Genomic DNA, 25,471 nt, shown 5'->3' on the forward strand with positions numbered 1-25,471 from the left:
GGCCTGCCCACGCCCCACAAGAAGCCGTCACTTACGTAAGCGTGCATGTGTGACACGTGCGCTGAGCGGGGACTTCCGATATCTTCATAGTGCTAGTTCGAGCGTTTCTAGAGAATACCACAGAATACCAGAACACATCCATATTGTCACATCTTCATTCTCATTCCTCTTTATATCTTGCATCCCAGTCTATCACAAGCTTATCTGTTCCAGTATTTCTCAAATAACCGAATCGATAGAGAGAGCTCAACATATCTACGAACAATCCGTCAAACTTCGAAGTAAACGTACAATAAGATGGTGAACAACACAGAGTACTACAAGGTATGTTACCACTCCTTCCCTCTTCTCCCCCATCTCTTACACCGCACTCTACCATCAGACTGTAGTTGTAGCTGACCTATGACAATCTATAGATACTGGGCATATCGAAAGACGCCTCTGAAGCCGAGATCAAAAAGGTGAGCGTCACTTATTTCATACTCTATGTTCACACGACTCTCCATTCCCAACCTCACCCCTTCTATCGGATGATGCTAAACAGTCCCTTGCTAACCCCTCCCCTTGTCCTTAGGCCTACAGGAAGGAGTCGCTAAGACATCACCCAGATAAGAACCCCGGAGATAAACGTGCCGCCGCTGAGGAGAAGTTCAAGAAGATTGGAGAGGCTTATGAAGTCTTATCGGATCCTGTGAGTGGGATTTCAATTTCGGACGAAACGGGAAGTATCGCATAACTTCTCGAGCTGCATGTTCCATGGGGATTGCCGTAGTCTTATTGCATGGAGCAAAGCTGATATCCCTTACTCTTCCAGAACAAGAAAGAAGTGTACGATCAGTTAGGTGAAGAAGGTCTGAAAGGAGGAGCCGGACCTGGAGGAGGAGGCTTCGGCGGTGGTTTCCCTGGAGGTGGGGGAGGTGGATTCTCCTTCCATGCTACGGATCCTAATGACATTTTCAAGTGAGTGGAGTCGTAAATCCTCCTTACTCCATCTCCATGAAGGAGTTATTGCTGACTACCTGTTACTCTCCCCACAGTGCATTCTTCTCCTCATCAGGCGGAGGGGGAGGTATGGAAGACATATTCGGTGGTATGGGCGGCGGTGGAGGCCGTGGTGGACCAAGAATGAGATCTTCCCGCATGGGCGGTGGTATGCCCGGTGGGATGGGCGGTATGCCAGGAGGGTTCGGAGGTATGGGAGGGGAGTCGCATTCAAGTAAACCCCCGCCACCTCCTGGGGAAATTACCAAACCGCTTGCTCTGACCCTGGAAGAACTGTACAAGGGCGGAACGAAACGATTGAAAATTACTAGACATCTTCAGACGGGAGGTCAGGAGGAGAAAATTCTGGAGGTCGCTTATAAGGCGGGGTGGAAGAAGGGGACGAAAATTAAATTTGCGGGGGCGGGGAATGAGGATGAGTATGGGCAAAGCCAGTGAGTCTTGCTTTCTTTGCATTGATAGTCCCTGTCAGATCACTTGGAGGACAGTTGCTAATCTACGTATTATGTCTTTCTTCCAGGACCGTCACTTTCATCGTTGAAGAGAAACCTCACAACCGATTCGAGAGGATAGACGACGACCTAATCATCAAGTTGAATATCACCTTATCACAAGCATTGCTAGGTCCAGAGGGTGGCGGTAGCATAACGAAGGAAGTGGAGCAGCTGGACGGTAGACGAATCACCGTATCCACACCCGAAGGCGTAAGTATACCCATTTTAATTCGTGATCGGGCATCTGTACTCACCCCCGTCGTTGCAATGCCTTAGCAAATCGTCCAACCGGGCCAGGAGACACGTATCGCAGGGGAAGGTATGCCAGTCTCCAAAGCTGGTTCAGCTAAGAAGAAGGGAGATTTGATAGTGCGATGGAACGTCGTTTTCCCAACTAGGATAACGCCAGAGCAGAAGAAGGAGTTGAGAAAGGTTCTCAACTAGGCGTGCGTCGTTGTGCAGACAATACAGTCGATCTTCTGATTAGAGGGAAGGAAAGACTGGAAGAAGGACGACAACTCAAATTTACCTGATTCGACTAGAATAGCGTAGGGTAGTTTAACGAGTAATGATTTGAGATTTATACAAGACATACATATTTCATCTTTTATTTCTTACCTTTAAATGCATTGTAGATATCTTCGTTTTCTTCTCTGTTTATCTGGCTTCTGGATGGTATACAAGAGGGATATAAAAAAGAAAGAAACGATATATATAATCCAAAAAGTCAACCCAAAATTTTGTGAAATCAACAATCAAGCCAGATTGATATCGTTCAGTGCGCAACATACTGCGGCTCTAATTTTCATTTCAACCAAATTAGTCAGTATCGCTCGTCTCATATTGACAATGAGTTTGAACTGGACTAACCTGTGATGTCCATCATACTGTCGTACAGTCTCCCCCGAGCTCAAATCCCATAATCTCGCTGCATGATCACTTGAAGCTATAGTCGATATTCATCATGGTCATTGCTCAGTCCAGATTACGAGGAAATACAAGATATGCTAGACTTACCCGTAACGAGGTATGCCGAATCCGCACTGAACGCAGCGTCCCAGACCCATCTCTGATGTCCCTGTAGAGTCTTCTCCAGACCATAGTCTAGTCCTTCGGTGGACCATACTTTGACAGTAGTGTCTGCTGAGCAAGTTGCGAGGTATCTGAATGAAGAGTTGATGAATAAGCGTGATGTGTGATCCACAAGTCGAAGGTGTGGGAGCTGCACACTCACTTGGTATCAGGACTCAATATTACCCTGGTAATGTATTTCGAATGCGCTCTGAAACTCGTTACTGGTAATAAGTTCGCATTCCCATCTGGAACAGGTACGATCCTCCATACGTAGATCATTCCCTATACACAGAAATTTCAAAGCATCAGCTACAGGCTCATCATCTAGGGACTATGAGATGCGTTCGTAGAGGTAGCTGATACTATGAGTTGGACTTACATTGTTGTTTCCAGCTACCAACGTACTTCCGTCCGAAGCTATACTAACACTTCGTATAGGCACATCTTCGTCCGGTACCTGCACGAGATTCAACGTCGGTCATCCAGATAGCCGAATTGATGGGTATACTTAAATGATGTAGGCACAGACGGACTTACCAGCTCATGCGTACATGTGTTATCAGCCAGATCCCAAATCTTCACCGACCCAGACTGATCACACGATATCAGTTCGCCCTGATTCGGATGGATGATCACGTCGTTGACTGGGCAGTCGTGTAGGTAATTCCGCTGTATCTGGGCGGTTCTGTAAATGCCATGGATATCAGCTAGGGTTCTCTTATATGGAAGAAGATGACGTGAGTAGCTCATATGAGGGAGAAAGCTGTTATGAGTGATTTAGCAGGATTGAACTGAACACACCTCGTATCCCATACTTTGACTGAACCATCCTCACTTCCCGTTACGATCCATTTACCCATCGCCGAGTATGCTAAAGCTACTACGTTCGCTGTGTGACCTTCTAGTGTTGCTATCTATCAACCGTGAACTGATGTCAGTGATGATTCTGTCACTAACGGTAGCACCAGATAGAAATCCGGTATGAGGTAGATAACTTACTGGTGTATTTGACAATGATGCTATATCCCATATCCTACACCACCATATCAAAGTCAGCTTATACTCCTGGTACGTCTCTGATAGCTGAGAACAAATTTCAAAAACCAACCTTACTGCTCCATTACCTGCTGCTGCTAGATACGCTTTATCTGGACTTATCGCTAATCGATTGACTTGTTTCTGAGGTTTGCTTATGGAGTCAGCTTCTACCCCTGTCTTTTTCTGATCATGAGAACCAGTCATTTGGCAAGAAGATGTCACTGTGTGTACTCACCCACTGAGGCTGCAAGGTAATCTGCCTATAACATATCCCAGACCAAGCTTCCCAGAACCGTATCGAGTGGTCGTCTGTGATGTATCCAGAAAAATATTAGCTAAAGTCGCACCATAATCTATGATCCGAAGCATCTAAGTCCCCGCCAAGATCCTTTCTGAGGATCACGCCTTCCATGGATGGACGTACAGACCCCGAGAGGGACCAATACTCACACCCGGCGGTACAAAGTATAACGCTCATCTCAGCCGCCTGAGCAGCTTGAGCGGCAGCTGCGTCCGAGGAGTACCCCTGGGATGCAGAGCCGCTTTGCTGCTGCTGGGTCTGGGCCTGGTTCTGGGTCGGAGCTGGCATGTTCGACTAGGTGGTTCGGGTAGTGAGAGAAGGACGGTGGGAGAAGTTCTGTTTTGACGAGGATGGAGTGGAGGGAGACGTCCGAGGAGGAGGAATGTTGGATGTTGTTGCGCTGAGTTCTGGCTGATAGTGACTGCTTCTAAAGGTTTGTCTTGCCCCTTGATGTGTCCCAGGTGTGTCTGAAGGTATGGTGATTTATGGATGTTGAGCAGAAGAAGAAGAGCATGCATAGATGTCAAGGACGTTGCTCATCCTCATCCTCATCCTCAATTGGGTTCATGACATACAACACACCATGACACTCGTGTCACGTGACTTAAACGTTCAACCGTCTCGTCACTCTCACTCTCTCAGTAGATGGATGTTTGTGAACGAAGTGATGTTGACAATGATCATGTTCATTGTAGTACTCAGCAGCCAAAGCACCACATCAAAGTATCACTCGCATACGCTACCTGCCTAGACGAACAGCAACCAACAACCGATCGAGACAGAGAAAGAGAGAGCGAGAAAGAGATCATCACGCACAATGATATTTGGTTATTTCGGAAACCTACTTTACATAGGTCTACTATTGACCAACGCAATTGCCATTCTGAATGAAGAGAGGTTCCTAGCGAGGAGTGAGTTGGCTGCTCTCCCTCTCTTGCTTTATGAACAAGCACTGTAGCTGTTATATCATTCTATCCTCCTTCTCTATCAACCTCGTCATGCTCCCCTGGATACTCTCACTCGAACCTCTCACTCACCACGATTCGTTCATTCGGCGATAACCCAGTCGGCTGGTCATCCGCCACCCCATCCTCCTCCCAATCCAACGTAGGGTTCGGTCATTCCCCCAATCCGCACATGTACGGTGATGCTTTTGGGCAAAACAACAGCGATGGGCCGGGGGTCAAGGCGAAATTGGTTAATCTGATAAGTGCGACTAGGACGTTGATGAGGAGTGAGTGGGGATTCCTCCCTTTCCTTTTTCCTTTCCGGCTATGTTCATCGTGAATGATTTTTGAAACGTACGAAACAGAGAGAGAAGTGATGCTAATGGTGCTTGTTGATGGGTGTAGTACCGCTGATAGTGGTCAATGTTGTTATGTGAGTTGTGCTATTACATTGGGTTACATCCGTATTACCAAGTTATCGTCTCTCTCTTGACATCTTACATGAGAGGCATTCGTTGTCTGATCATGATGATGATACAGAACATCAGCTGATATATTGTTCATTCTCCCTAGAATAATATACGAGATTGTACGAGTATGAGAGAAGAGACGATTCGAGGGGGGAATGATCACTTGCAGTACCATGTGAAGGTATATTCTTTGTGTTCATGCATCACGAGATATCATCAAATATATCCGATGTGCACTTGTACATGTACTCTCATGGCCTACTTCTCCAGGACATACAGTGAAGCAAGAGAGCGTAGTCCTTTTCATGCTTGGGATCGTTCTCTCCTGTGTCGCTGTAACTCTCGATCTTCCACCACTCTCAATGACAATCTGCCAACATCTGCTCTGTTATCTCCATCATCTTTCCGGTGTGTGCCCTGCATGCATCGGGGTGTATACGAGTCTGTACATGCTTTCACTGTCGATGCGAAGATGGATGTAGGAGTAGATGGATAGGTTACATGGACAGTGACGATGGACGGGATCAATTTGTACGCACGCGTCTGTGAGATCAACATGAACACTGCACGTTCACTTTCAGAAAAAGAAAAATCGCGTTGTGCTCAACATCTTGCATTTGACTCTCTCCTTCTCAGTCATATCTATTTTTCTTTTCTCTAATCCATACACATCGGATCATCCCCACCAACGCCCAATTAGATCACATCCCTTCAAATCTATCACCCCCACAATTAGCATTCCAATCGTCCCCCCTCCCGCCATGCCGCCCAAACCACCCGCCGCGGCTCAACAACAGCCCTCCACCAAACAGACGCCCGTCCAATCCGCCTCGCTGGCTCAGCAGAAGGCGAATTCAAGTGGGATAGGGGAGTATGAGCTGCCTAAGAGTAATTTGACGAAGTTGGCGAAAGGAAGTGTGAGTCTCGGTCTCGGTCTTTGTGAAGTGGAGAGCAGCGGGGACATGCCCTTGGACGGGGAAGAAACATTTCTCTCCCTCTGAGAATATGCTTCATGATGCAATGATGGGTGGCTGGATGTATTAGAGTACTGACTCCTACGTGTGATGCTATAGATCCCAGACAATGTCAAGATGCAGCAGGACGTGACGCTTGCTTTATTGAGGGGATCAACGCTGTTCATAAATTACCTGAGTGGGTTTGTTTTGATCATATAGAAATGCATAGCATAAGCTGATCTGTGCATGACATGCATAGCCTCGACGTGAGCCAGATCCCTCACTACAACCTGGATATGACATTTTACAACCTCTCATTGAACCACAGCTGATACCTCTGACACGATATACAGCGCACACGACCAGGCATTAGCGAGATCAGGTAAAACCATAACAGCTTCGGATGTTATCAAGGCGATTCAGGATTTGGATTTCGGACCTAGTGATGCGTTGGTGCCGTTGTTGGAACAGGAGTTGCAGGGTGAGTGAATTTTACAATTCGGTAGAAAGGGGGAAGGAAAGTGAAGGAAAGGGTATTGGGAAGAGACCTGCCTGCGTATGAGGAGGGGAATGCAATATCACTCAAAACACGGACGACCAGATGAACAGACGAATGGAAAGACGGATGGACGATGCTGATAATGTCGTTCCGTAGCATACCGAAACCACATCCAAGCCGCCAAACTCGCCAAGAAATCAGCTTCAGCAGCTAAGGGCAAAGGTCCTCGTAAATCCAGTGGAGCAGCGAACGAGGGAGATGACGTGGAGATGGTAGATGACGAGGAGGGCGAGGGGGAGAATGACGATGAAGAGGAAGAGGATGAAGAGGGTGATGTGACGCATAATGGGGTAGGGGATGAGAGTGAGGTGGTAGGAACTGCGCAGGACGATGAGATTGAGGAGGATTAGTTGTATATTGTACATGTATGTATACTTTATTCATCATCCCATCTGTATGGCGGAGTGTACGAACGATATCTACCTCTAGTGGAGAGTCGAACAAACTCCATCGATCATCTGTTCTATTCTAACCCAAATGACCTCCCTATATCTTTCTGCCTAGAAGATAGCATCGCAGCATGCGTCGAGGGCACAACAAGAGGTCAGGCACAGACAACATGCCCCCAATCCACAACATGCCGCTGCACTTCCTGCTGCGCCTCGGTCTTGGTCGCCCTGAGGAGGAGGCTGTTGGTTGGGGTAGCCCATTGGCTGTTGGGGTGCGTATTGGGTGTGCATTGGCTATCGGTGGGGTCAGTACAAGTGTGGTGATGTGTGACGATTTTGACAGAATCAAGAAGAAGAGAGGAGGGAACAAGGCGAGAGGTGATGCTCACGGGAGGTGCTTGTTGACTAGCATCAAACGAAACATATGTCAATTTCCTTCCTTCCCGACCGACAAGTACAGCAAATCCAGTACTCCAGACACACCCGACTCACTTGGGATCCCATTGACCAGGAGGGGGCGGTGCACCATTAGGTGGATATCCCGGTTGACCCCCATACGGAACCTGTTGAGGAGGAGGGGGAGGGGGTGCATTCCCGTAATAATCGCTTGAAGACATGATCAGTCTCGAATTCCTTTATTCCTATTCCTAATATGTCTGGGTGTGTCGAGGTAATGCAATTCCCACTTGAAATGGTCAGTACCGGTTATTCCGACTATCAGAGGAGGTCTCACCTGTATACTGTGCGATGCAAGTCTCGTAGATCAATTGATATGGTATAGTGACTATCTGACAGACCGAGATAAGATGAGATGAGATGATAATATTTCCAGTACAGTCAAGCTTACACGTAGGAAGTAGGTGTATATGTATAGCAGATTGATACCATTTATAGACTGACTGTACACTATTTATACCTTTCCTTTGATTGCTAATAAAGCACAAAGCACAGGCGGTAATTAAAAAGGATAACAACAAGATACCCTAGCTTGGTATCGCTTGGCTTTTGACTGAAGCTGCGCTACGAGGATATAATGACAATGATAGCAGGATGATTTTTAGGGCGATTGTCAATAGATCAAAGGAAAGTATCGGATGGTCGTGTGTCAGGTTGGCGTACCATTTCTTTTCTTGGCTTTGAGGCATTTTATTCTCTCTTCTCGTTTAGTGAAGGATGAGGATGAGAACGAGGTTGATGGTCCGAGCGGTGTCGTGTGAGCTATAGTAGACTAGATTAGGTTTATGAGTAGTGTCGGGGCTGTGTTCGGTGGTCAGTGCGATCAGGACATATCTCAGTGGATGAGGTCGAACACATGTTCTGCATTATTGAGCTTTCCAATCTCATCATACTTTATACATATCGACCATGTATCATCCGTTCATTGATCCATCTGATCATTTCTTCTGTATCTGAGATCATGGTACAACCTTGCCGACTACGTTGTATCTCTGTAAACCACATCTCTTCCGTCAGTATCATCCCCTCTCTAACACATCTGCAGCATTGAGTGAAGCTTGAAATTGACAACTTACCTTCTCAAAGAATGATTCCCATTGATTCAAGGTGTTCATCTGAGATTCGTTCAGAGAAGAGTAGTCCGGTACGGCATCTTTGATATCGAGGGAGGACATGCCTGCGATTGTCAGATGAACTAGGTCAGCACGCTGCGAAATCAGGTCATACAAGTATGATAGCATATCTGAACACCGAATCATTCCATCACTCGAAGATGAAGTGCCCTTCTCATTCTTCCTTTCTACGTCCCATCGCATATCCTCGCACTTCATGATTATTGAGATCGATTGAAAAGTTAGGATCACTCACCCAGCCCTTTACTAGCATCTCTCCCCGCAAAGATATTATACCCCTTCCCTTTGCCATACATCTCTGGCTTGTTCGTAACGTCGAAAACACGTCCTTTGATAGCTACGTAGATGGGTTTGGAAGGGTCCGATCCGTCGTATTGGGATAATTCGGAGGAAGGGATTGGGTCGTCCTGCGCATTGCAAATCCTCACGTCAGCCCATGTCTCACCTAGACGTGTCCTCGTATCAACACGTCTGCAATCAAGATCGGGTGATGTATAGATTACTTACCTTAGGCGGAGCAAGGTCAGCAGCGGGTGCAGACATGATTGATGCTCCCTATAACCACATATCAACAAGCATCAGCTATACTCAAACCATCTCTACTTTCTAACATATAAGTATCATGTAAAGAAGCGCAGAGGAAACAGACACCCACAGCTTGTGCAGCTTTTCCTTTCGCGTCAGCAGCGTTAACAACCCCGTTCTTAACTTCCTTGACCTGTTCCTTAACCTGTTGAGGAGTCTTAGACGAGGACGCAGCGAAGATAGCGGCAAAGGAGACTCCGACGGCTGTAGCGATTAGGACGGGCGTTGAGGTAAGGGTGTCGTACCACGTTCCGGAGGGTTGTGACATTGAGCTTCTGTATGGTAAAGAATGGAATGGATGGTACGGGTTGAATGGATGTTATGGGAAAGGTGTGTGAGGAATGTTCAGATAAGACTGGATGACGAATGACGTGCGTCGATATCCGAGCATGTGTTAATGGCTTTCACTATCACACTGAGGAACCTCCACCAAACACTGGGGCTTCCATACCTGATACGTGATTTATCATGGTCCTTTCATTCCTCATCTTTCCTTCGACTTGCTATTCAAAAGAGTGCTCATCTGTTCATAATACCACTCGAAACGATGTTGAGAGACATACTGATGCATATACATATCTCACGAGGATTGCTATACTGATTGTATACTGACGAGAATAATCTATATTGTTTCGCTCAAACGTAAACATAGCTAACATTACGACAACCTTATAATAAAGTAAACAAGACGAGCAACCAGTATCAAAAGCAGCAAAACAAGATGACGAGCTTCTTAAGTGGTTTATACGATTTCTTCTTGGATGGCGGTGACGAGTGAGTGGCAAATCTCAGATCCCATATACTATACTTCCTTCTGGACATGGCATTGATGGATTGATGTTGTTACAGGACATTGGCGAACCTACCTGCTATATTGGATCATCAAGCTGCCGAGGTGGGTGTCCTGTATACCAGAACATCTGATGAACTGGCTCACCAGAATCTAAGAGGCATGAAGAACATACTGATTGAATACATTACTTGTCTATCCAGCAATCCCTCGGAGGCGTACGATTCTCTGCAGAATGGTTACAGCTCAAATCCAAAATCGACCATTTATTATCCGACAAAACCGACCAGGACGAGTCGTTATCCAAGGCATTGAAGATATTCGGTACGTCATCTCTACCGTCCCATCGCTCTCGAATATGCTGATTGTTTCGGAACTGGGATTTATAGCCAAAGTGATAGATACGCTTGACCTCTACGCACCTGCTCTGAAAGGGTTGACAGACGTACATGCCTACACTTGCGAGACGTTGGAAAGTATAATTTTCGATCAGCCCGTTGCGGATAGGAGGGGACAGGCTGCAGCGTATTTGTATGGTGAGTGATCATCCCCAGCTACATCATTTGTGAAATCATCTCGACATTGAACAGTCACTCACTGAGCAATATTTAATTGCAATGAGGAGGTTGCTCAGCTGACATTCCGTCTGAATCACCAGGCCAAGCAATGGCAATGTCCAGTCTCACCTCCGAAGCTGTCTCCCTAGCCATCGAGAACCTCTTGTTAAGAGGCGATCAAATAGCTTCGAACCTTGGTTTATGCATTATCCTGGGTATCGAACGAAGTAGCTCGATCCTTTTTGAAAGTCATTTACCGGTCTTATTGAGACAGGTGCAAATGGCGGCTGTTGGAAGTGCGGTAGGTACAGTCATACTTTTCACCATATGTCACCACATCTACATGATTTCCTGTACGCATCTACAGAGATCCGAAATGATACATGTCGGCACATAGGACAAATCTGTATCTCAAGAATCGTTGATCCGCGCACTCAAGATCTATTCCCCCTCTGAGAAAGCCTCATCATGTCAAATCATCTTACAGTCCACCCACTCGCTCTTAGCTGCCAGTCTGAGGCTGTGTGAGGAACATGCGCAGTACGCAAATAAGAAGGAAGAGGAGGGATTGGCATGGTGCTGTTTCATCATTCAACATACTCCTATGGCAAGTGACGTCTCCCATCAATTTCCAATTAACCCATTACATATTGACAATACACCTTATCAGACATAGCTGTAGCTAATCCGTAAGGTGGATTATAGCTCCTCCGAAACGATCTTCGCCTTCGCTACCCCACTACCTGCTCATCCAAAAGCATATACAACCTCCTCCTACCCCTTTCTTCCAGAGTATCTCCCTCGACCCAGATATCTTTATGCGCGGCCCTGCCAATCCTAGCAACGTGGGATACGATGACCTTCACCGAGACTCATTTGATGGACGAAACGATACGCTTCATGTTGGATTTGACGGCGAGTACGGGCGAGGGTCTGAGGAGGGCGGCGTTGCAGGGTTTGGGGCAGGTTGCGGGGATTGTTTTGCATCGGTGAGATGGTTTTCAGACTCACTTCAAGCTGTAGTGCCGACAAGGTATATATCAGAGAAGCAGCAAAGCTAACACATTGGTAATTGATTATCTCAGGTTCGAACCTTTCCTCAAAGAGGTTGGAGAGACCGCATTGGGAGTATTGAAAGAGCAGAAGAGGCCTAAAGAGTATGTCTCTCCAGCTTAACATTCCTATCGCTCATAGCATCGCTGATGAGAGGTCGTGTGGCTCGTTCAGCCAAAAAGCCGCTCAAAAGCTACTTGCTCGCCTCCTCGCTTCCCTCGGACCAATTACTCTGGACGTGATGATAGAATACCTCCATTCGCCACACCACATCTTACTGGCCGATGTGGAGTTGCTCGAGATGATAGCTACGCTATTACCCAATCTGGCAAAGAGGATTATACAGACTTTGACGGATATTATCGATGATTTGCTGAGTCAGAAGTCGTGTTGCTGTGGGTTTGGTCTTCCCTGGTCTTTAAGTTACCTGGATGTTGACATACGTGAACCGAGACGAACAGTTGTGGTTGGCTGATGCTGAAAGGGGTGGGTATATAGATCCCACCGAAGCTGTACTCGAAGCTCTGAACGTGTTTCCCCTGACTGGTGAGTGGACCAGTATTTCAAACACAAGATGGACCAGAGGCTGATATGTGTTGCAGATCGCGACCTCGCTACAAGGGCTCAGAAACTTGTATTGTGGAGTCTCGAGGAAGATAAAGGCAAGAACGTGGTGATAGCCGCACTGCAACTATCTACCAATCCCATCATTGCCACTCCGTCTATAATGCGGAATCTGACGTTCAAAGCTGCTCATTTGTTATTGGCTGATGGTAAGTACATCTACCTCATACCTCTGTGTTGTTATGTAGCCAACATAAAAGCATGAGCTGATCTCCCTAACCTTCATCATTATTCAGACGCACACGTAGTCCACGTAGCCCTATCAGTCCTCGCCAACCCCGCCCTCGCGTCCATGCTCGACGAACGCTCATGCTCCATGATTCTCCTCGCACTGCACCAATCCCTCGAGCCCTCAATTCCAATCGTAGCTGCCAAGCTACTTACTCATCTAACTACTGCCCACAAGGCGATTGTCCAGCCGCTAGCATGGAGTCACATAAGGCAGAGTCTGAGCTTGATGGATTTCTTGCATTCTGTTGATCCGAATAGGGCGGTGGTGGAGGCTTGCATTATTAGTAATCTCTTGTAAGTGCAGACGCACAAAAGAACATGCGAGGCGAGCCAAACGCTGACATTCTTCTCTTGATTTTTTCTCTCTGTCCTTGTAAAATCAAACTTCATCTACAACCTACGTACATCACTTATCTTTGTCCCCTAAATTATTGCTGTACGTTTCACACATGGAATCTACGAATTCGACGGGAATCTTTACTCGCCCACCCACAGACCGGCCCTCCCTCCATCGCTACACAAGAAATACGTCGGCCCAGTAAAAGAACTAATAATGACAGGTCTCCGCCGCCCCTCCGAAGCAGGCAGCAACACCCTCTCCCTAATCTTCCAGGGCCTATCGAACCTCTCGAAATTCGAGGGGTACTCTTCCCAACAACAGGCTCAACTAACCTACGACCTCTTAGAGATGACCCTTGAAATTCCCAAAGACTGCCAACATGCAAGTTTGAATGCTATAAGCAATTTACTGTCCATCCCTAAAGATGGACTGGACGTGTTCGAGCTGCTTATAAAGGTTCATGCGATATTTGGGAACTCGAAGATGGGGGGGAATGGGTCGAACGTCAATGGTGGGTTGGGGTTGGACGCCGATTTGAAGGCGCTGGTTAGTAGTATCTATGGTCATTTGGGGACGGTCGAGAGGAATGTGAGTGGGGGGCTTCCCACGAGATTCAGATAACAGTCGGTATTACAATGTTAGCTGATACGTGTATTCCAACTTGGCATTGGTTTAGCCCGTTATCAATCGAGTGAGAATTATTTTTTTGTATCTCCTTCTTCGACCTGGATCAGAATCTCTCGTCCCTTCTAGCGAACCCGACAAACCTTTCATTACACATCATGGTATTCACCATCACATAGTCAGTACTCATGAGCTAACCTCCATATTGTCGTAAGGACTCCAAAGCAGCTATCAACCGCGAGACCTCCTCCTACCCCTCCAAGATCCAATACCTCTCTCGCATCGCCGAGATTCGCGATCGCTATGGTCCACTCTCATCCACTCACGTGAATCACCTCCTCATCGAGAACCTATCGGGCAGCTTGAACACATATAAATCAAATGATGATCGATCAGGCATCATCGAGACCATGACATGTTTATCCATACTACAGAGGGGTGTAGTCGATCTGATACCTGACCTACCTCCCAAGATCATTAGGGAGTTGAAGATCTCCTTAAACTCACGAGAATCAATCAAAGATATCAACTCTACTTCCATATCGTCGAATTTGTTATTTCTCACTTGTGTGTTACATCAGGATTTGGAAGTTTGGTTGGATGGGTACTGGAATGATACTACCCAGATCATGTCGGAATGTATTACCTCGGGGGAGGTTCTGCCTACGCTCAGGGGGCTGGACGTGGTGTTGGATGCTATTAGCGATTAGTGGTTAGTCATGGGTTGGAGATAGTATTGGTGTACTTGATAGGTGGTATGATTCTGTATGTGACCAATAATCGATGATGAAACAACCAGGACTTCGCTCTATGTTCACATGTGCAGCGGGGAGACAGACGTCAGATCGATTTATTGATGACTCCATATATACAACTCTAACAGATCTATACACACATATCCCTCACAGACAAACGAAACTACAATACCCACTGACAAGACAAAACCTGGTAACACAGGTAAACCATCGAACAAATCTCAAGCTTAATCCGAATCATCATCATCGTCATCCTGGTCTCTCCTCGTCCTTCTGAACAATTCTACAAGAACAACGATGATCAGCTTCATTCTCTGTTCCCGTTTGAGTGTCTAGACATCACTTCGATTATGGGAGATAGCTCACTCATTATATCGTTCATAGTCAACTTCATCACTCCCTTCGCACCATCTCCAGATAACGCCGCATTAGCCAATTCTCTCTTCACATTCTGCAACTCCAGTATACCTATCAATGGAAAGGAGATAGATAATGTCAGCTATGCAGCACCCAAATTCTACTTTGCCAGTAAGGGCGTAACTGACGATCTTCTACGGTCTCATCTATAGTCAACTTGAATATATTGACGTCCAACTTTTGGCCCAGTCTTCGTATTAACATCAAGTCAGCTTAAACGATCATTGCTTGACAAGACAAGCGTTTCGAGAAGCTTACCGATGAGCTCTATCGAACGCTTGATCTTCCAGCCTACACACGACAGGAAAATCAGCTTACTGGCCCATATCCAGCAGGTCGATTACGACGAAGCTGACTCACGCAGGGTTCCACCATAAATCCATCAAGATCACATTATTACAGCAAGTCAAGTTCAGACCTGTAGTAGAAATACACATCAGCTAGTGTCCGCATTTGGAAGATTGGGTTACACCTAGCTCACCCGTGCTGCCCGCTTTGAACGAGATCAGTATAACTCTAGTACCAGCATGATTCTTGATCTTGTCTAACGATTCTTGTCGCTTATCATTCCTCATCGACCCGTCGTCTGTTCATCATCGTAAACATGTACAATTAGCTAAATCCCCCATGTCCACCCCTGATTGTGGAATAAGAAGCAGAAAGTGTACTCACACCTGACATAAGCAATACCATACTTCTTCAAGAACGGTTCAATCAAATCTAAGAAGCTAGTAAACTGAGAGAATACAATAGTCTTCTCCTTGTTGCCTGATCTCTCGTCAACTTCCGAAAGCAATTTCAACAACATCCGAATTTTTGCAGAAGTAGGAGGTAATGCCCCCTCGCCCTCTGAAGATTGAGATTTCGATTCGGCTTGTTTGACGATATCCTCACATGGTTCGCAATGCGTGGAGGATTGGTCTTGTAATCTGGTAGATAGATTTCAATCAGAAATGTAAGCTATGCAGGATTTCTCACGGCGTTGGAAAGTCGAGAGGCGGTGGAAGCTTACTTTACGAAACACAATTGACATGTCTTGCCACTTCCTACACCTAATTCACCCAGGAGATCGGCGAGCTCATCAGCCTGGTCGGCAGCTTCCACTTCTTTAGGTTGAGTGGTGGCATCGCCGATTGCGTCGGAGTCGGTTGTGAGTGATTTGGTGACTAGTAAAGGGTGTACACAAGCTATACGACGACATTACCAGTCAGCTCTCGTTACATCTCTGCGACTCCGACAGCTGACATACCTTGACGTAATCTCAATAACATCGTCAAGACAGATGTGTAATTAGCCATAGCTGTACCGTTCTTGACGAACTGTTTTGGACAGCTCAAGATCAGCTAACAAGGTAATGTCCATCACAGGATGCGAAACCGACCTTATTGAAAGTCAATTCTGTCTTCTTTTCCAGAGCTTCGTAGAATGCTTTTTCCTCGTCGTCGAACTGACACGGCGTGACTTGGACTGTACGTCCAGGTAAGTTGAGGATTCTCTTTCCGTCTATAGGACTCGATCATCAGTATCTGACATGCCCTGTCTCACGTTGCTTTTGATTCTAATAACGCTTGATTTGGTCCCCGTTTGTAGCAGAGAAACTCACCAATCGTAGCATCCTTAGTCCTCCTCAACATAATAGCTTTCAAAATGACATGCAACCTCTTCATCGCCAATTTTGTCTTACCATCCTTCACAGGCTTGACAATACGATCTCTGAAGTCTTCCCAATCATCCAACGGACGCGCTCGAAGGAATTTGAAGAGTGAGAATAGCTCTTCTACGCTATTCTATCGTCGGTGATTTAACGGATCAGCTTTAATTCAATTTGACGAGTTGGAATCATGGGAAGCTCACTTGAATTGGTGTACTGTAATTCGAACGAAGAAGGATATCAGCATTGTCCTAAAGTATCGAGACTTTCAGTGAATCAAGCTCACCCAGTCAAACACCACCTATATTTTGCTTTCAGGGCTACAGCAGCTTTAGCAGCTTTTGTATTTCTGTTCTTGATATTTTGAGCTTCATCTATATTCGATTCCAATGTCGTCAGCGAAGGCGTTCTCCAATTATTACCATGTCAGATGGGGGCTGAAACTCACCAACTACAACTCTTAACCATTTGACCTCAAATAACGGGCACCCAGCTTTCTTGCTCTTCTTTCCCTTCCCAGCGCCTTTACGACCAGTCTCAACGTCGGAGTCGGAATCGACCTCTTCCAACCGTTTCTGCGCGGCTGTCTCGTGCACCGCAAATTCTGAAGCTACCGTTTGGAAGGTGGTTATGACCACATCGAACTTCTCGAGGGTTTTACCGGCTGAGATGGATCGTGAAAATCAGTCAGCAAACCTCGTGATGGCGGTGTCAATCGCAAGAGTTGAATTGGTGATATGATATCGTTGTGCGAGGCCAAGGGAACGTGCGGACGGAGAAATGCAACACCTGACTGATACTCACATTTGGTCCTACTGGGTCCATGGTGAGTTGTCACTTTCAACTGACCAGGTTTGGTCTTGCTTTTCGCTTCCGTTGCCCACTGTTCCATCACTGCGAGGGGCGCGATGATCCTGGAATACAAGCATATCCGCATGAGCCGTTTACTTGGGTTGAGAAAGGTAGGTAGAATAGGGTAGCTTACAAAGTACCGGCTTTATACCCCGCTTTCTTCTCTGCCGACGTAGCAACACCTTCCACAATCCTAGCAAGGGTCTGTACGGTCTTCCCCAGACCCATGTCCTGTTCATAACTAGAGTCAGCTAATTCTCTTGTTCTGTATAACTTATGAAGTAGAAAAGGTAGCTTACATCCGCCAAGATCCCCCCATACTTCCTCCCACTTTCCCTCTGTCTCATCCACTTCACACCTCTCACTTGATGAGGCATCAACTTGATCCCATCTGCGAACCCTTCAATTACATCATCGCCATCCCCATGATCGTCAATCTCGCCTTCCCCATCACCTATCGCCCCACTCAGAAGCTCTTGCATATGTTTATCCGCATCTCCATTGAATCGCTGATAGTCTTCTGCTGTGATTGGTATAGCGTCGATATTGAAATCTTCTCTAGGGACATTATCTTCCTCTGAGGCTGGTCTTGCCCTAGGTGGGGGAGGGGGTTGATGATGCACTAGGATAGGATTGGCCTGTCCATTCTGGACCCATGTTGGCCATGCTTGGTTGGTCTGAAACGCAGGTTGATGGGATGGTTTGGAGAAGACTTGTTTGGAGAAGACTTGTTTGGGTTGTTGTGGTTGATTGTTGGACTTGAAAGCGTTAGGAGTAGCAGGTTTGATATAGCTACTATAACTGCCTACATTCGTAGGTTTATTGTTTGATGTTGAGGGATCGATCGCCTTCCTGTATAGATGGCCTGAAGCGGATTTGGAAGTTGATGATTTGGGAGGCAAGGATGATCCAAAGTTATCAAAGTTTAGGGGATCCATTGTTGGAGGTCTATTGGAGAGAGAGGAAGGTTTGAGTGGATTAGTCGAGGAAGAAGAGTTTGGATGGTATTGGCTGTTGTTAGGGGTCGAAGTGTGGACTACTCTCCCGTTGATATCTGTTGAGACCTGTGGTCTTGGTTTGAAGGTAGTAGGAGTAGGAGATGAGGCTGGTGAAGGAGAGGGAGAGAAGGTCATGTCGATTATGGCGTGTCGAGGGGGAGGAGGGGGTTTGTTGTGAAGGTTGTATGATTCCATCGTGGAATGAAGAGTGAAGAAGAAAGGATCGTTAGGTGGGGTACAGAGTGATCGGTCGCGCGCTCCCTCTTCTCCTCTCAGCAGGCAGCTGTTGTTGAGGCTTGGGGTGTAGTTGAGTGATGATGAATGATGAATGATACCTGAATCAAGGGGAGGAAAGAGAGAGAAGGAGGGTTTGTTGACATTCTACATTTAAAGTCAGACACGGTATACTATAGCATACACCATTTTACGTAATATGACGTGTTTGTCGCTCCAGCCGAAAATACACGAGATGAGAGAGACAACCTCCCCCCTTCCTTCACCTTGAATCTCATGAAACCTCTTCCTTCTACCTACCTCATTTGCATACCTGACATATTAGCTCACGACACTCACAATGGCACCAGCGATACACTCAAGGGGCTTACTCCTATCTATGGAGATACCCTATCGACATACTGTCCTTCAACTCCAATCGCAAATAGTTCAAGTCAGAATACGGAGTCATCATGTTGCTAGGCAATTGTCCAGCTCGAAAAGGACCTGCTTGCAGATGCCTACTAGACCCATCTTAGCATACGCGTCGGTATCGCCATCATCGAGAAGGTACTACAGTGAAAAACCTGTACCGAGCGATAAGCCTTCTATCCCAGCTTCTTCTTCCATAGTGCGTAACTCCATCCTCTTCCCTCGTTTATCGTAATTGGGCATGGTACTGATAGATGATATTGATTCTACATAGGAACCCAAACCTGCCACATCAATACCTCCTTTACCAGCGTCTGAAGAAGGAGAACTGCACGAATCGCCCTATACCCTCCCCAACGCATTGACATTGGCTAGAATAATCGCATGTCCATTCTTGGGGTATACGATTGTTCAGGGGGATTTCGCTTGGGCAACGGGGATATTGTTTGCTAGTGGTGTATCAGACTGGGTATGTCAGCTTCTTGTCACTTCTTCTCCTCGTCACCGAGATCAACGCAGCTGACAATATACCGAAAACAGCTTGACGGATGGTTAGCAAGGAGATATAACTCACGTTCCGTCTTGGGATCAATCCTTGATCCAGCGGCTGACAAGGCTCTAATGACTACGCTGGTGGGGACATTAGCTTGGTCGGGATTATTACCTTGTACGTCAGCTGCGTGGTTGTTGCGAATGTAATGAGAAGCTGATAGCGTGCCATCATAGTACCACTTGCCATCCTCATTTTCGGGAGGGATTTCGGATTATCCCTATCTGCTTTCTACTTTAGGTTTATCTCCTTGCCTAAACCTGTATGTTGCATCTCAGCTGTTGCGAGAATAGAAGAGTTAGTCCAAGCTGATGAACTACTGTACAGCGAACACTGAAACGATACTTTGACGTATCCATACCGTCTGCAGAAGTGAAACCCACCCAAATCAGCAAGGTGAGCTAAGATGGACTCAAGTGAGACTGAAGCAGTCGGCTAACATTGATTACAGATCAACACAGCTCTTCAGCTCTTGCTTATGGGTTTGACTACGGTCTCTCCATTACTTGGTTACTCGATAGCAGGACCATTACAGGCTTTACAGTGAGTCAGCTAAAGTTACGGAATTCGTGTGATGGAAGCTGATATGAGATATACCAGGTGGACGGTAGCCGGTACCACGATATGGAGTGGGTTCAGTTATATGGGTAGATCGGGTGTGAAGATACTCAAGCAGCCTGGGAAGAAGCTACTGTAAGACCATGCATAATGTTCTTGGTCATCATACATATCCTCATGGTCTTCATCCCATACATCTATGCATAGTATGATGATTCAAAAGCAGAAAGAGTGATGGATCACGAGTTACACAATGCCACGTCATGCTCGGTCATCTTGGTTATCATCCATTCGAAACCTCCGCTTGGACATCCCATCCTCTCATCTCCTTTTTTCTGAATTATCGTGACTCGCAACAACAAAATAAATATTACCATATACATTCTCTCATATCTTCTACATCACCCCACTCGTACCCTCAAAAGCGAGAAGAGATCAAGAGCAAACTCATCTTGCCCTGCTCTCTCGTCTCGTCACTTGTCGTTCAAGCCAAAAAAGCAAGCAAGATTTCACGCTTTCGGATCAACCTACCGAACGCTTTTGGTCTTGTCAATTCGATTAGAACTATACCCCAGGTTTCTTCCATAGGTTTTACTCAAAGACGCAATATGGCAGCGACGATCAACCAGGATGCCAAAGCTGGCTCAGTTGTGGTTATGGAGAAGGTGAGTTTATTACATAGCATATCAAACCAGATATTAGCTTGTCCTCCCTTCATGTCTAAACGAGCCCTGCTAATACTTTATGGTTAAACGACAGACCGACAAAAGAGACTACCTCATAGCTCTCGAATCGCCTGCTCAGAAATCATGGTCCACCTCCCAATCGTTCGAAACCAACCCACCCCCTCTTCCAGAAGGAGTCAAATCCTATCAAGATTTCTTCGAAAGCGGTCAATCAATGGAAGAATTGCAGAAACAATACCCCAAATGGTTCGGAACATTCCCTTATGCGTATATGAACGGTTCTCTCCACTTGGGTCATGCGTTCACGATTAGTAAGATCGAGTTTGCAGCTGGGTTTGAGAGGATGAGGGGGAAGAAGGTGTTGTTCCCTGTTGGGTATCATGCGACTGGTATGCCTATCAAGGTGGGTCATTGCTCTGTCTACCTTCCGCTCTCTAGCAATTTCCACTGTAAACATATTTCGCGGGTTCTATCTCGTTCTCAGTATAGGCATATGAGAAGGGTACGTAGCTGATGCGCTAGGACACATGTAGGCCGCATCAGACAAACTGATAAGAGAGATGGAACTCTTCGGCGAAGATTTCTCAGGCTACAAAGAAGACGACGAGGAAGATTCCTCCGCCCTCCCAGTCCCCACCACAACCGCCCTCCCTGCCAAATCTCTCGAATCTACCGATCCATCTAAAGGTAAAAAGGGAAAACTCAACGCCAAATCTACCGGATTGACATATCAGTTCCAGATCTTAGAATTGATTGGTGTGCCCAGAGACGAATTGAAGAAGTTTGCGGATCCTTACTACTGGTTGAACTATTTCCCTCCTATTGCTAAGCAGGATTTGACTGGGTTGGGAGCGAGGGTGGATTGGAGGAGACAGTTCTTGACTAGTGAGTTCAATTCTCTCTCTTCGACCAAATATTTCAAGGCAATGATTGCCAATTATGTCGTCGGATACGTACATCGTAACTGCGGGCACGATCATGGGAGCTAATTCGCCCGCCCGCTCTGTTTGCAGCCGACGCAAACCCATACTACGACTCTTTCGTCCGATGGCAGATGAACAAACTTTACCAACAAGGTAAAGTCAAGTTCGGTAAACGATACACCATCTACTCGCCTAAAGACGGTCAACCATGTATGGACCATGATCGTCAATCCGGAGAAGCCGTCAACCCTCAGGAATACACCGCTGTAAAGATGGAAGTCCTCGAGTGGGGACCTGAAGTAAGCAGTGAGGTAAAGCAAGCTGTGGGTGGAAAGAAAGTATGGATGGTCGCTGCTACTCTCAGACCTGAGACTATGTGAGTTAGCTGCAATCTTCATGTAAATTCCCAGCTGATGGTCAAGGACAGGTACGGTCAAACCAACTGTTTCGTCGGACCCAACCTCAAATATGGTCTTTTCGAATCTGCCCACAACGAGCTTTTCCTGATCACCGAACGAGCAGCTAGGAACATGGCTTTCCAAGGTATCTTCGAAGGTGAAAGTGGACGAGTTGCGAAAGTTGCCGATGTTGTTGGATCAGAGTTGCTCGGTACAAAGGTTTCACCACCTTTCGGTGTAGCTAAGGAAGTCTACGTTCTTCCCATGGAAGGTGTTCTCGCTACCAAGGTGAGCTGGCACACATATTTTGGCGTAAATACCCAAGCTGATGAGAGTATACAGGGTACCGGTGTTGTAACTTCCGTTCCATCCGACTCGCCAGACGACTACCGAACCCTCATGGATCTCAGGAAGAAAGCAGAGATGTACAAGATCAAACCTGAATGGGCAGCTATCGACCCTATCCCTGTGCTCAAGACCCCCAAGTACGGAGACATGGCCGCTGAATTCCTCTGTAACGAACTCAAGATCCAATCTCAGAGAGACAAGGAGAAACTCGCCGAAGCCAAGGACCTCACTTACAAGGAAGGTTTCTACAATGGTGTTATGGTGATTGGTGACTTCAAGGGTGAACCAGTAGTAGACGCCAAACCTAAAGTTAGGCAGCAGATGATTGACGCTGGTCTGGCCACTCCTTATGCTGAGCCTGAGAGCGAAGTTATCTCTCGATCAGCAGATGTCTGTGTGGTCGCTTTGGTAGACCAATGGTACCTCGACTATGGAGAGGACAGTTGGAAATCTTCTGCTTTCAAGTGAGTGGATCCCTACGTTTAAAACAAAAGCTTATGCTGATCTCGTTGTTACTGTAGACTCCTCGGCCAAATGAACACTTACCAAACCGAGACTAGAAACGGTTTCGAAGCGGTTCTCAACTGGCTGAACAAATGGGCTTGTGCTCGATCTTACGGTCTGGGTTCAAAACTCCCTTGGGATCCCGTATGGCTCGTCGAATCTCTTTCGGACTCTACCATCTACATGTCCTACTACACCGTCGCCAACTTACTCCACGATGATATGTTCGGCAAAAACCCTGGTCCATTGGGTATCAAACCTGAACAAATGACCGACGAAGTTTGGGACTACGTTCTTGGGTCTGGGGAATTACCTGCCAACTCACCTGTGGAAGCTGAAAAGGCTGCTCAGCTCAAATATCATTTCTCCTATTTCTACCCGCTCGACATTAGATCCTCAGGAAAGGATCTCATTCCAAACCATTTGACGTTCTGGATCTACATCCATGCTGCGCTGTTCCCCGAGAAACACTGGCCCCGAGCGGTCAGAACCAATGGTCACTTGATGTTGAACGGTAAAAAGATGTCGAAATCAACTGGAAACTTCTTGACCATGAAGGAAGCTACTAAGAAGTACGGTGCGGACGCTGCGAGATTGACCCTCGCTGATGCCGGTGACGATATCACCGATGCCAAGTGAGTGTGAAGTGTGCGAAGTACACCTAACATCAGCTGACATACCCCTCCCCTAGCTTCGAGGAAACCGTTGCCAACGCTGCTATTCTTCGACTGCATACTGCCTGTCTCTGGGCCGAGGAGATGAAATCGATCGAATCGACTCTCCGAACGGGTGAACTCAACGAGTTCGACCGAGGATTCCAGACTGAGATGGATTCGTTGATTGAGCAAACTTACAAATTCTTCGATCAGTAAGTTAGCACCCTTACTGGCACAGGTGGTATGCTGATACTTTTTCCACAGGATGGAATTCAAATCAGCTCTCAAAGCGGGATTATACGATTTCGAAAACTCTCGAAACTGGTACAGATTGATCTCTGATCCCGCCAATGGTGGACAGGGGATGCACAGGGATCTGGTCTTCCAGTGGATAAGGAATAACACTCTCCTTATCGCTCCATTCACTCCTCATTACTCTGAACATATCTGGAAGAATGTCTTGGGCGAATCATCGAATATCCAATCTGCCCAATTCCCTCAGATCTCTGGACCGGTCGATAAGGGTTTATTGGAACAGATGGAATACATGCGAGGAGTTGTAGATAAGCTCCGAGCCGCCGAGGCTACCCTGGGCAAGAAGAAGGGTAAAGGGAAGTCTACCACTACGTATGATTCGACAAAGCCTAAACAGACTAGAATCTATGTGGCGTCGAAGTTCCCAGAATGGCAGGAGAAGGCTATTGAGTTGGTTAAGGGTGCTTACGATGGCAAGGAGGTCGATGATGCGAAATTGAAGAGTGGATTGCAGGAATCGGGCTTGTTGAAGGATAAGAAGGTTATGCCTTTTGCTCAGACGATGAAGGTGGGTAAAATTTCTCCTTCATACGTTTGCTTCCCAGAGCGGGATGTATGTTGTAAGAAAGGAAGGCTGATTGTTTCTGTGATGTCACGGTCTCGATGATACAGCGAAAACTCCTCACAGAAGGTCCAGCAGCGTTCGACCGAGCCCTCCCATTCGACGAGCTGCACACGATCAAAATCCTCGTACCGTATATCAAATCTTCTGCCAAATTCACTCTGGTCGATGTGATTTCCGTTACTGAGGCGCAGGAGATCCTGGCCAAGGAACCTGGAAAGGAGAATTACGATCAGGCGAAGATCGAGGGGTCGCAGCCTGGTATTCCCGAGTCGCAATTCTGGAATGAATAGATAAATATATATACGTAAGATATATAGATAGGATATGCATATATACTTGCTCGAATCATGGTTGTGTTTCTGGAGATGAAGAATTAGGGGAATCGGGACGTGTCATCTTGTTCGAGCTGCAAAAGTCGATCTGTCGTTGTATTGTGTGAGTCCTGGTGTTTGCAAGGAGAAAACCCTCCGTAGTCGACGGAAGAACTGCCCACCCCGGAACCTTTGTGTGTGAAATATGACCAGTGACGAGGGACAGGCTTGGATCCTTTGGGCTTGGCGCTCCTATGGGAAAAATGGATGACCTCGCTGACGCATACTTCTTATAATGGATGAGCAGAAAGTGGGAAGAGCAAAAATCATGAGGTAGGGTTTCATCTCGGTACTTACTTATGTATATATAGGTTACTCGCGATACCGATATTCTGCATCGTTCACCACATCAACTCATTCAACGCAACACGAAAAAGATAATTGTCCAACCCCTCTACACCATATCAACTGGTATACCAATTCTCGTCATGTCCCAAACCTCGTCTAAAAAGGACAGTAGCCGAAGGTGAGTCAGTCCGACCCACGTCAAAATGTGGCCATCCTCATGGCTAGGAAAGTTGGAGATACTGTAGGAATACTTACTGTTTTTTTGCTTTGCTGACACACTCGTCTCATCAGCTGCGCAGGATATGTGATGTTCGGTGTGACCGCCGGTGCTCTGGTGAGCGCACCCACCATGCAATATGAATGCAAGG

General features: G+C 46.6%; 10 protein-coding genes across 10 annotated transcripts; 6 read left to right on the forward strand and 4 right to left on the reverse strand.

The window, feature by feature from the left end:
• Positions 1–297: 297 nt before the first annotated feature.
• I302_104553 (uncharacterized protein) lies at positions 298–1,940 on the forward strand (the record flags this gene model as incomplete). Its single annotated transcript, XM_019189907.1, has 7 exons — positions 298–324; positions 417–461; positions 575–691; positions 815–960; positions 1,038–1,436; positions 1,523–1,706; positions 1,773–1,940. 7 exons carry the CDS (start codon positions 298–300, stop codon positions 1,938–1,940), a joined length of 1,086 nt encoding a protein of 361 aa, XP_019049469.1.
• Positions 1,941–2,251: 311 nt separating this feature from the next.
• I302_104554 (uncharacterized protein) lies at positions 2,252–4,197 on the reverse strand (the record flags this gene model as incomplete). The annotated part of the gene is made up of 11 exons (XM_065869905.1): positions 2,252–2,294; positions 2,367–2,442; positions 2,514–2,659; positions 2,731–2,852; positions 2,950–3,027; positions 3,108–3,255; positions 3,372–3,484; positions 3,570–3,603; positions 3,679–3,749; positions 3,844–3,917; positions 4,059–4,197. The coding sequence occupies 11 exons, from the start codon at positions 4,195–4,197 to the stop codon at positions 2,252–2,254; spliced, it is 1,044 nt and encodes a 347-aa protein (XP_065725977.1).
• Positions 4,198–4,726: 529 nt separating this feature from the next.
• Positions 4,727–5,293, forward strand: I302_104555 (uncharacterized protein; the record flags this gene model as incomplete). The annotated part of the gene is made up of 3 exons (XM_019189909.1): positions 4,727–4,820; positions 4,976–5,143; positions 5,262–5,293. The coding sequence occupies 3 exons, from the start codon at positions 4,727–4,729 to the stop codon at positions 5,291–5,293; spliced, it is 294 nt and encodes a 97-aa protein (XP_019049471.1).
• A 794-nt stretch (positions 5,294–6,087) lies between these two features.
• On the forward strand, positions 6,088–7,191 carry I302_104556 (uncharacterized protein; the record flags this gene model as incomplete). Its single annotated transcript, XM_019189910.1, has 4 exons — positions 6,088–6,243; positions 6,400–6,482; positions 6,636–6,763; positions 6,938–7,191. 4 exons carry the CDS (start codon positions 6,088–6,090, stop codon positions 7,189–7,191), a joined length of 621 nt encoding a protein of 206 aa, XP_019049472.1.
• Positions 7,192–7,341: 150 nt separating this feature from the next.
• On the reverse strand, positions 7,342–7,847 carry I302_104557 (uncharacterized protein; the record flags this gene model as incomplete). Its single annotated transcript, XM_019189911.1, has 3 exons — positions 7,342–7,524; positions 7,620–7,635; positions 7,723–7,847. 3 exons carry the CDS (start codon positions 7,845–7,847, stop codon positions 7,342–7,344), a joined length of 324 nt encoding a protein of 107 aa, XP_019049473.1.
• A 798-nt stretch (positions 7,848–8,645) lies between these two features.
• Positions 8,646–9,672, reverse strand: I302_104558 (uncharacterized protein; the record flags this gene model as incomplete). The annotated part of the gene is made up of 5 exons (XM_019189912.2): positions 8,646–8,678; positions 8,763–8,863; positions 9,055–9,226; positions 9,327–9,374; positions 9,475–9,672. 5 exons carry the CDS (start codon positions 9,670–9,672, stop codon positions 8,646–8,648), a joined length of 552 nt encoding a protein of 183 aa, XP_019049474.2.
• A 453-nt stretch (positions 9,673–10,125) lies between these two features.
• Positions 10,126–14,333, forward strand: I302_104559 (uncharacterized protein; the record flags this gene model as incomplete). Its single annotated transcript, XM_065869906.1, has 15 exons — positions 10,126–10,178; positions 10,254–10,299; positions 10,398–10,518; positions 10,584–10,730; positions 10,853–11,052; positions 11,149–11,358; positions 11,457–11,740; positions 11,837–11,908; positions 11,979–12,199; positions 12,303–12,350; positions 12,407–12,577; positions 12,665–12,953; positions 13,155–13,587; positions 13,676–13,690; positions 13,839–14,333. 15 exons carry the CDS (start codon positions 10,126–10,128, stop codon positions 14,331–14,333), a joined length of 2,805 nt encoding a protein of 934 aa, XP_065725978.1.
• Positions 14,334–14,605: 272 nt separating this feature from the next.
• I302_104560 (uncharacterized protein) lies at positions 14,606–18,491 on the reverse strand (the record flags this gene model as incomplete). Its single annotated transcript, XM_019189914.2, has 17 exons — positions 14,606–14,661; positions 14,745–14,846; positions 14,924–14,985; positions 15,054–15,086; positions 15,156–15,213; positions 15,277–15,381; positions 15,468–15,724; positions 15,808–15,982; positions 16,045–16,114; positions 16,177–16,298; positions 16,399–16,582; positions 16,650–16,662; positions 16,733–16,820; positions 16,895–17,110; positions 17,251–17,360; positions 17,432–17,529; positions 17,598–18,491. 17 exons carry the CDS (start codon positions 18,489–18,491, stop codon positions 14,606–14,608), a joined length of 2,643 nt encoding a protein of 880 aa, XP_019049476.2.
• Positions 18,492–18,870: 379 nt separating this feature from the next.
• I302_104561 (uncharacterized protein) lies at positions 18,871–20,188 on the forward strand (the record flags this gene model as incomplete). The annotated part of the gene is made up of 7 exons (XM_019189915.1): positions 18,871–19,140; positions 19,216–19,410; positions 19,482–19,608; positions 19,668–19,753; positions 19,819–19,887; positions 19,943–20,034; positions 20,092–20,188. The coding sequence occupies 7 exons, from the start codon at positions 18,871–18,873 to the stop codon at positions 20,186–20,188; spliced, it is 936 nt and encodes a 311-aa protein (XP_019049477.1).
• A 469-nt stretch (positions 20,189–20,657) lies between these two features.
• Positions 20,658–24,734, forward strand: I302_104562 (leucine-tRNA ligase; the record flags this gene model as incomplete). The annotated part of the gene is made up of 10 exons (XM_019189916.1): positions 20,658–20,714; positions 20,809–21,138; positions 21,269–21,620; positions 21,749–22,034; positions 22,086–22,344; positions 22,399–22,868; positions 22,926–23,543; positions 23,600–23,776; positions 23,829–24,387; positions 24,492–24,734. The coding sequence occupies 10 exons, from the start codon at positions 20,658–20,660 to the stop codon at positions 24,732–24,734; spliced, it is 3,351 nt and encodes a 1,116-aa protein (XP_019049478.1).
• Positions 24,735–25,471: the final 737 nt, after the last annotated feature.

The sequence above is a fragment of the Kwoniella bestiolae genome, chromosome 2 (genome assembly GCF_000512585.2).
Source record: "Kwoniella bestiolae CBS 10118 chromosome 2, complete sequence".
NCBI classification, from domain to species: Eukaryota; Fungi; Basidiomycota; class Tremellomycetes; order Tremellales; family Cryptococcaceae; genus Kwoniella; species Kwoniella bestiolae.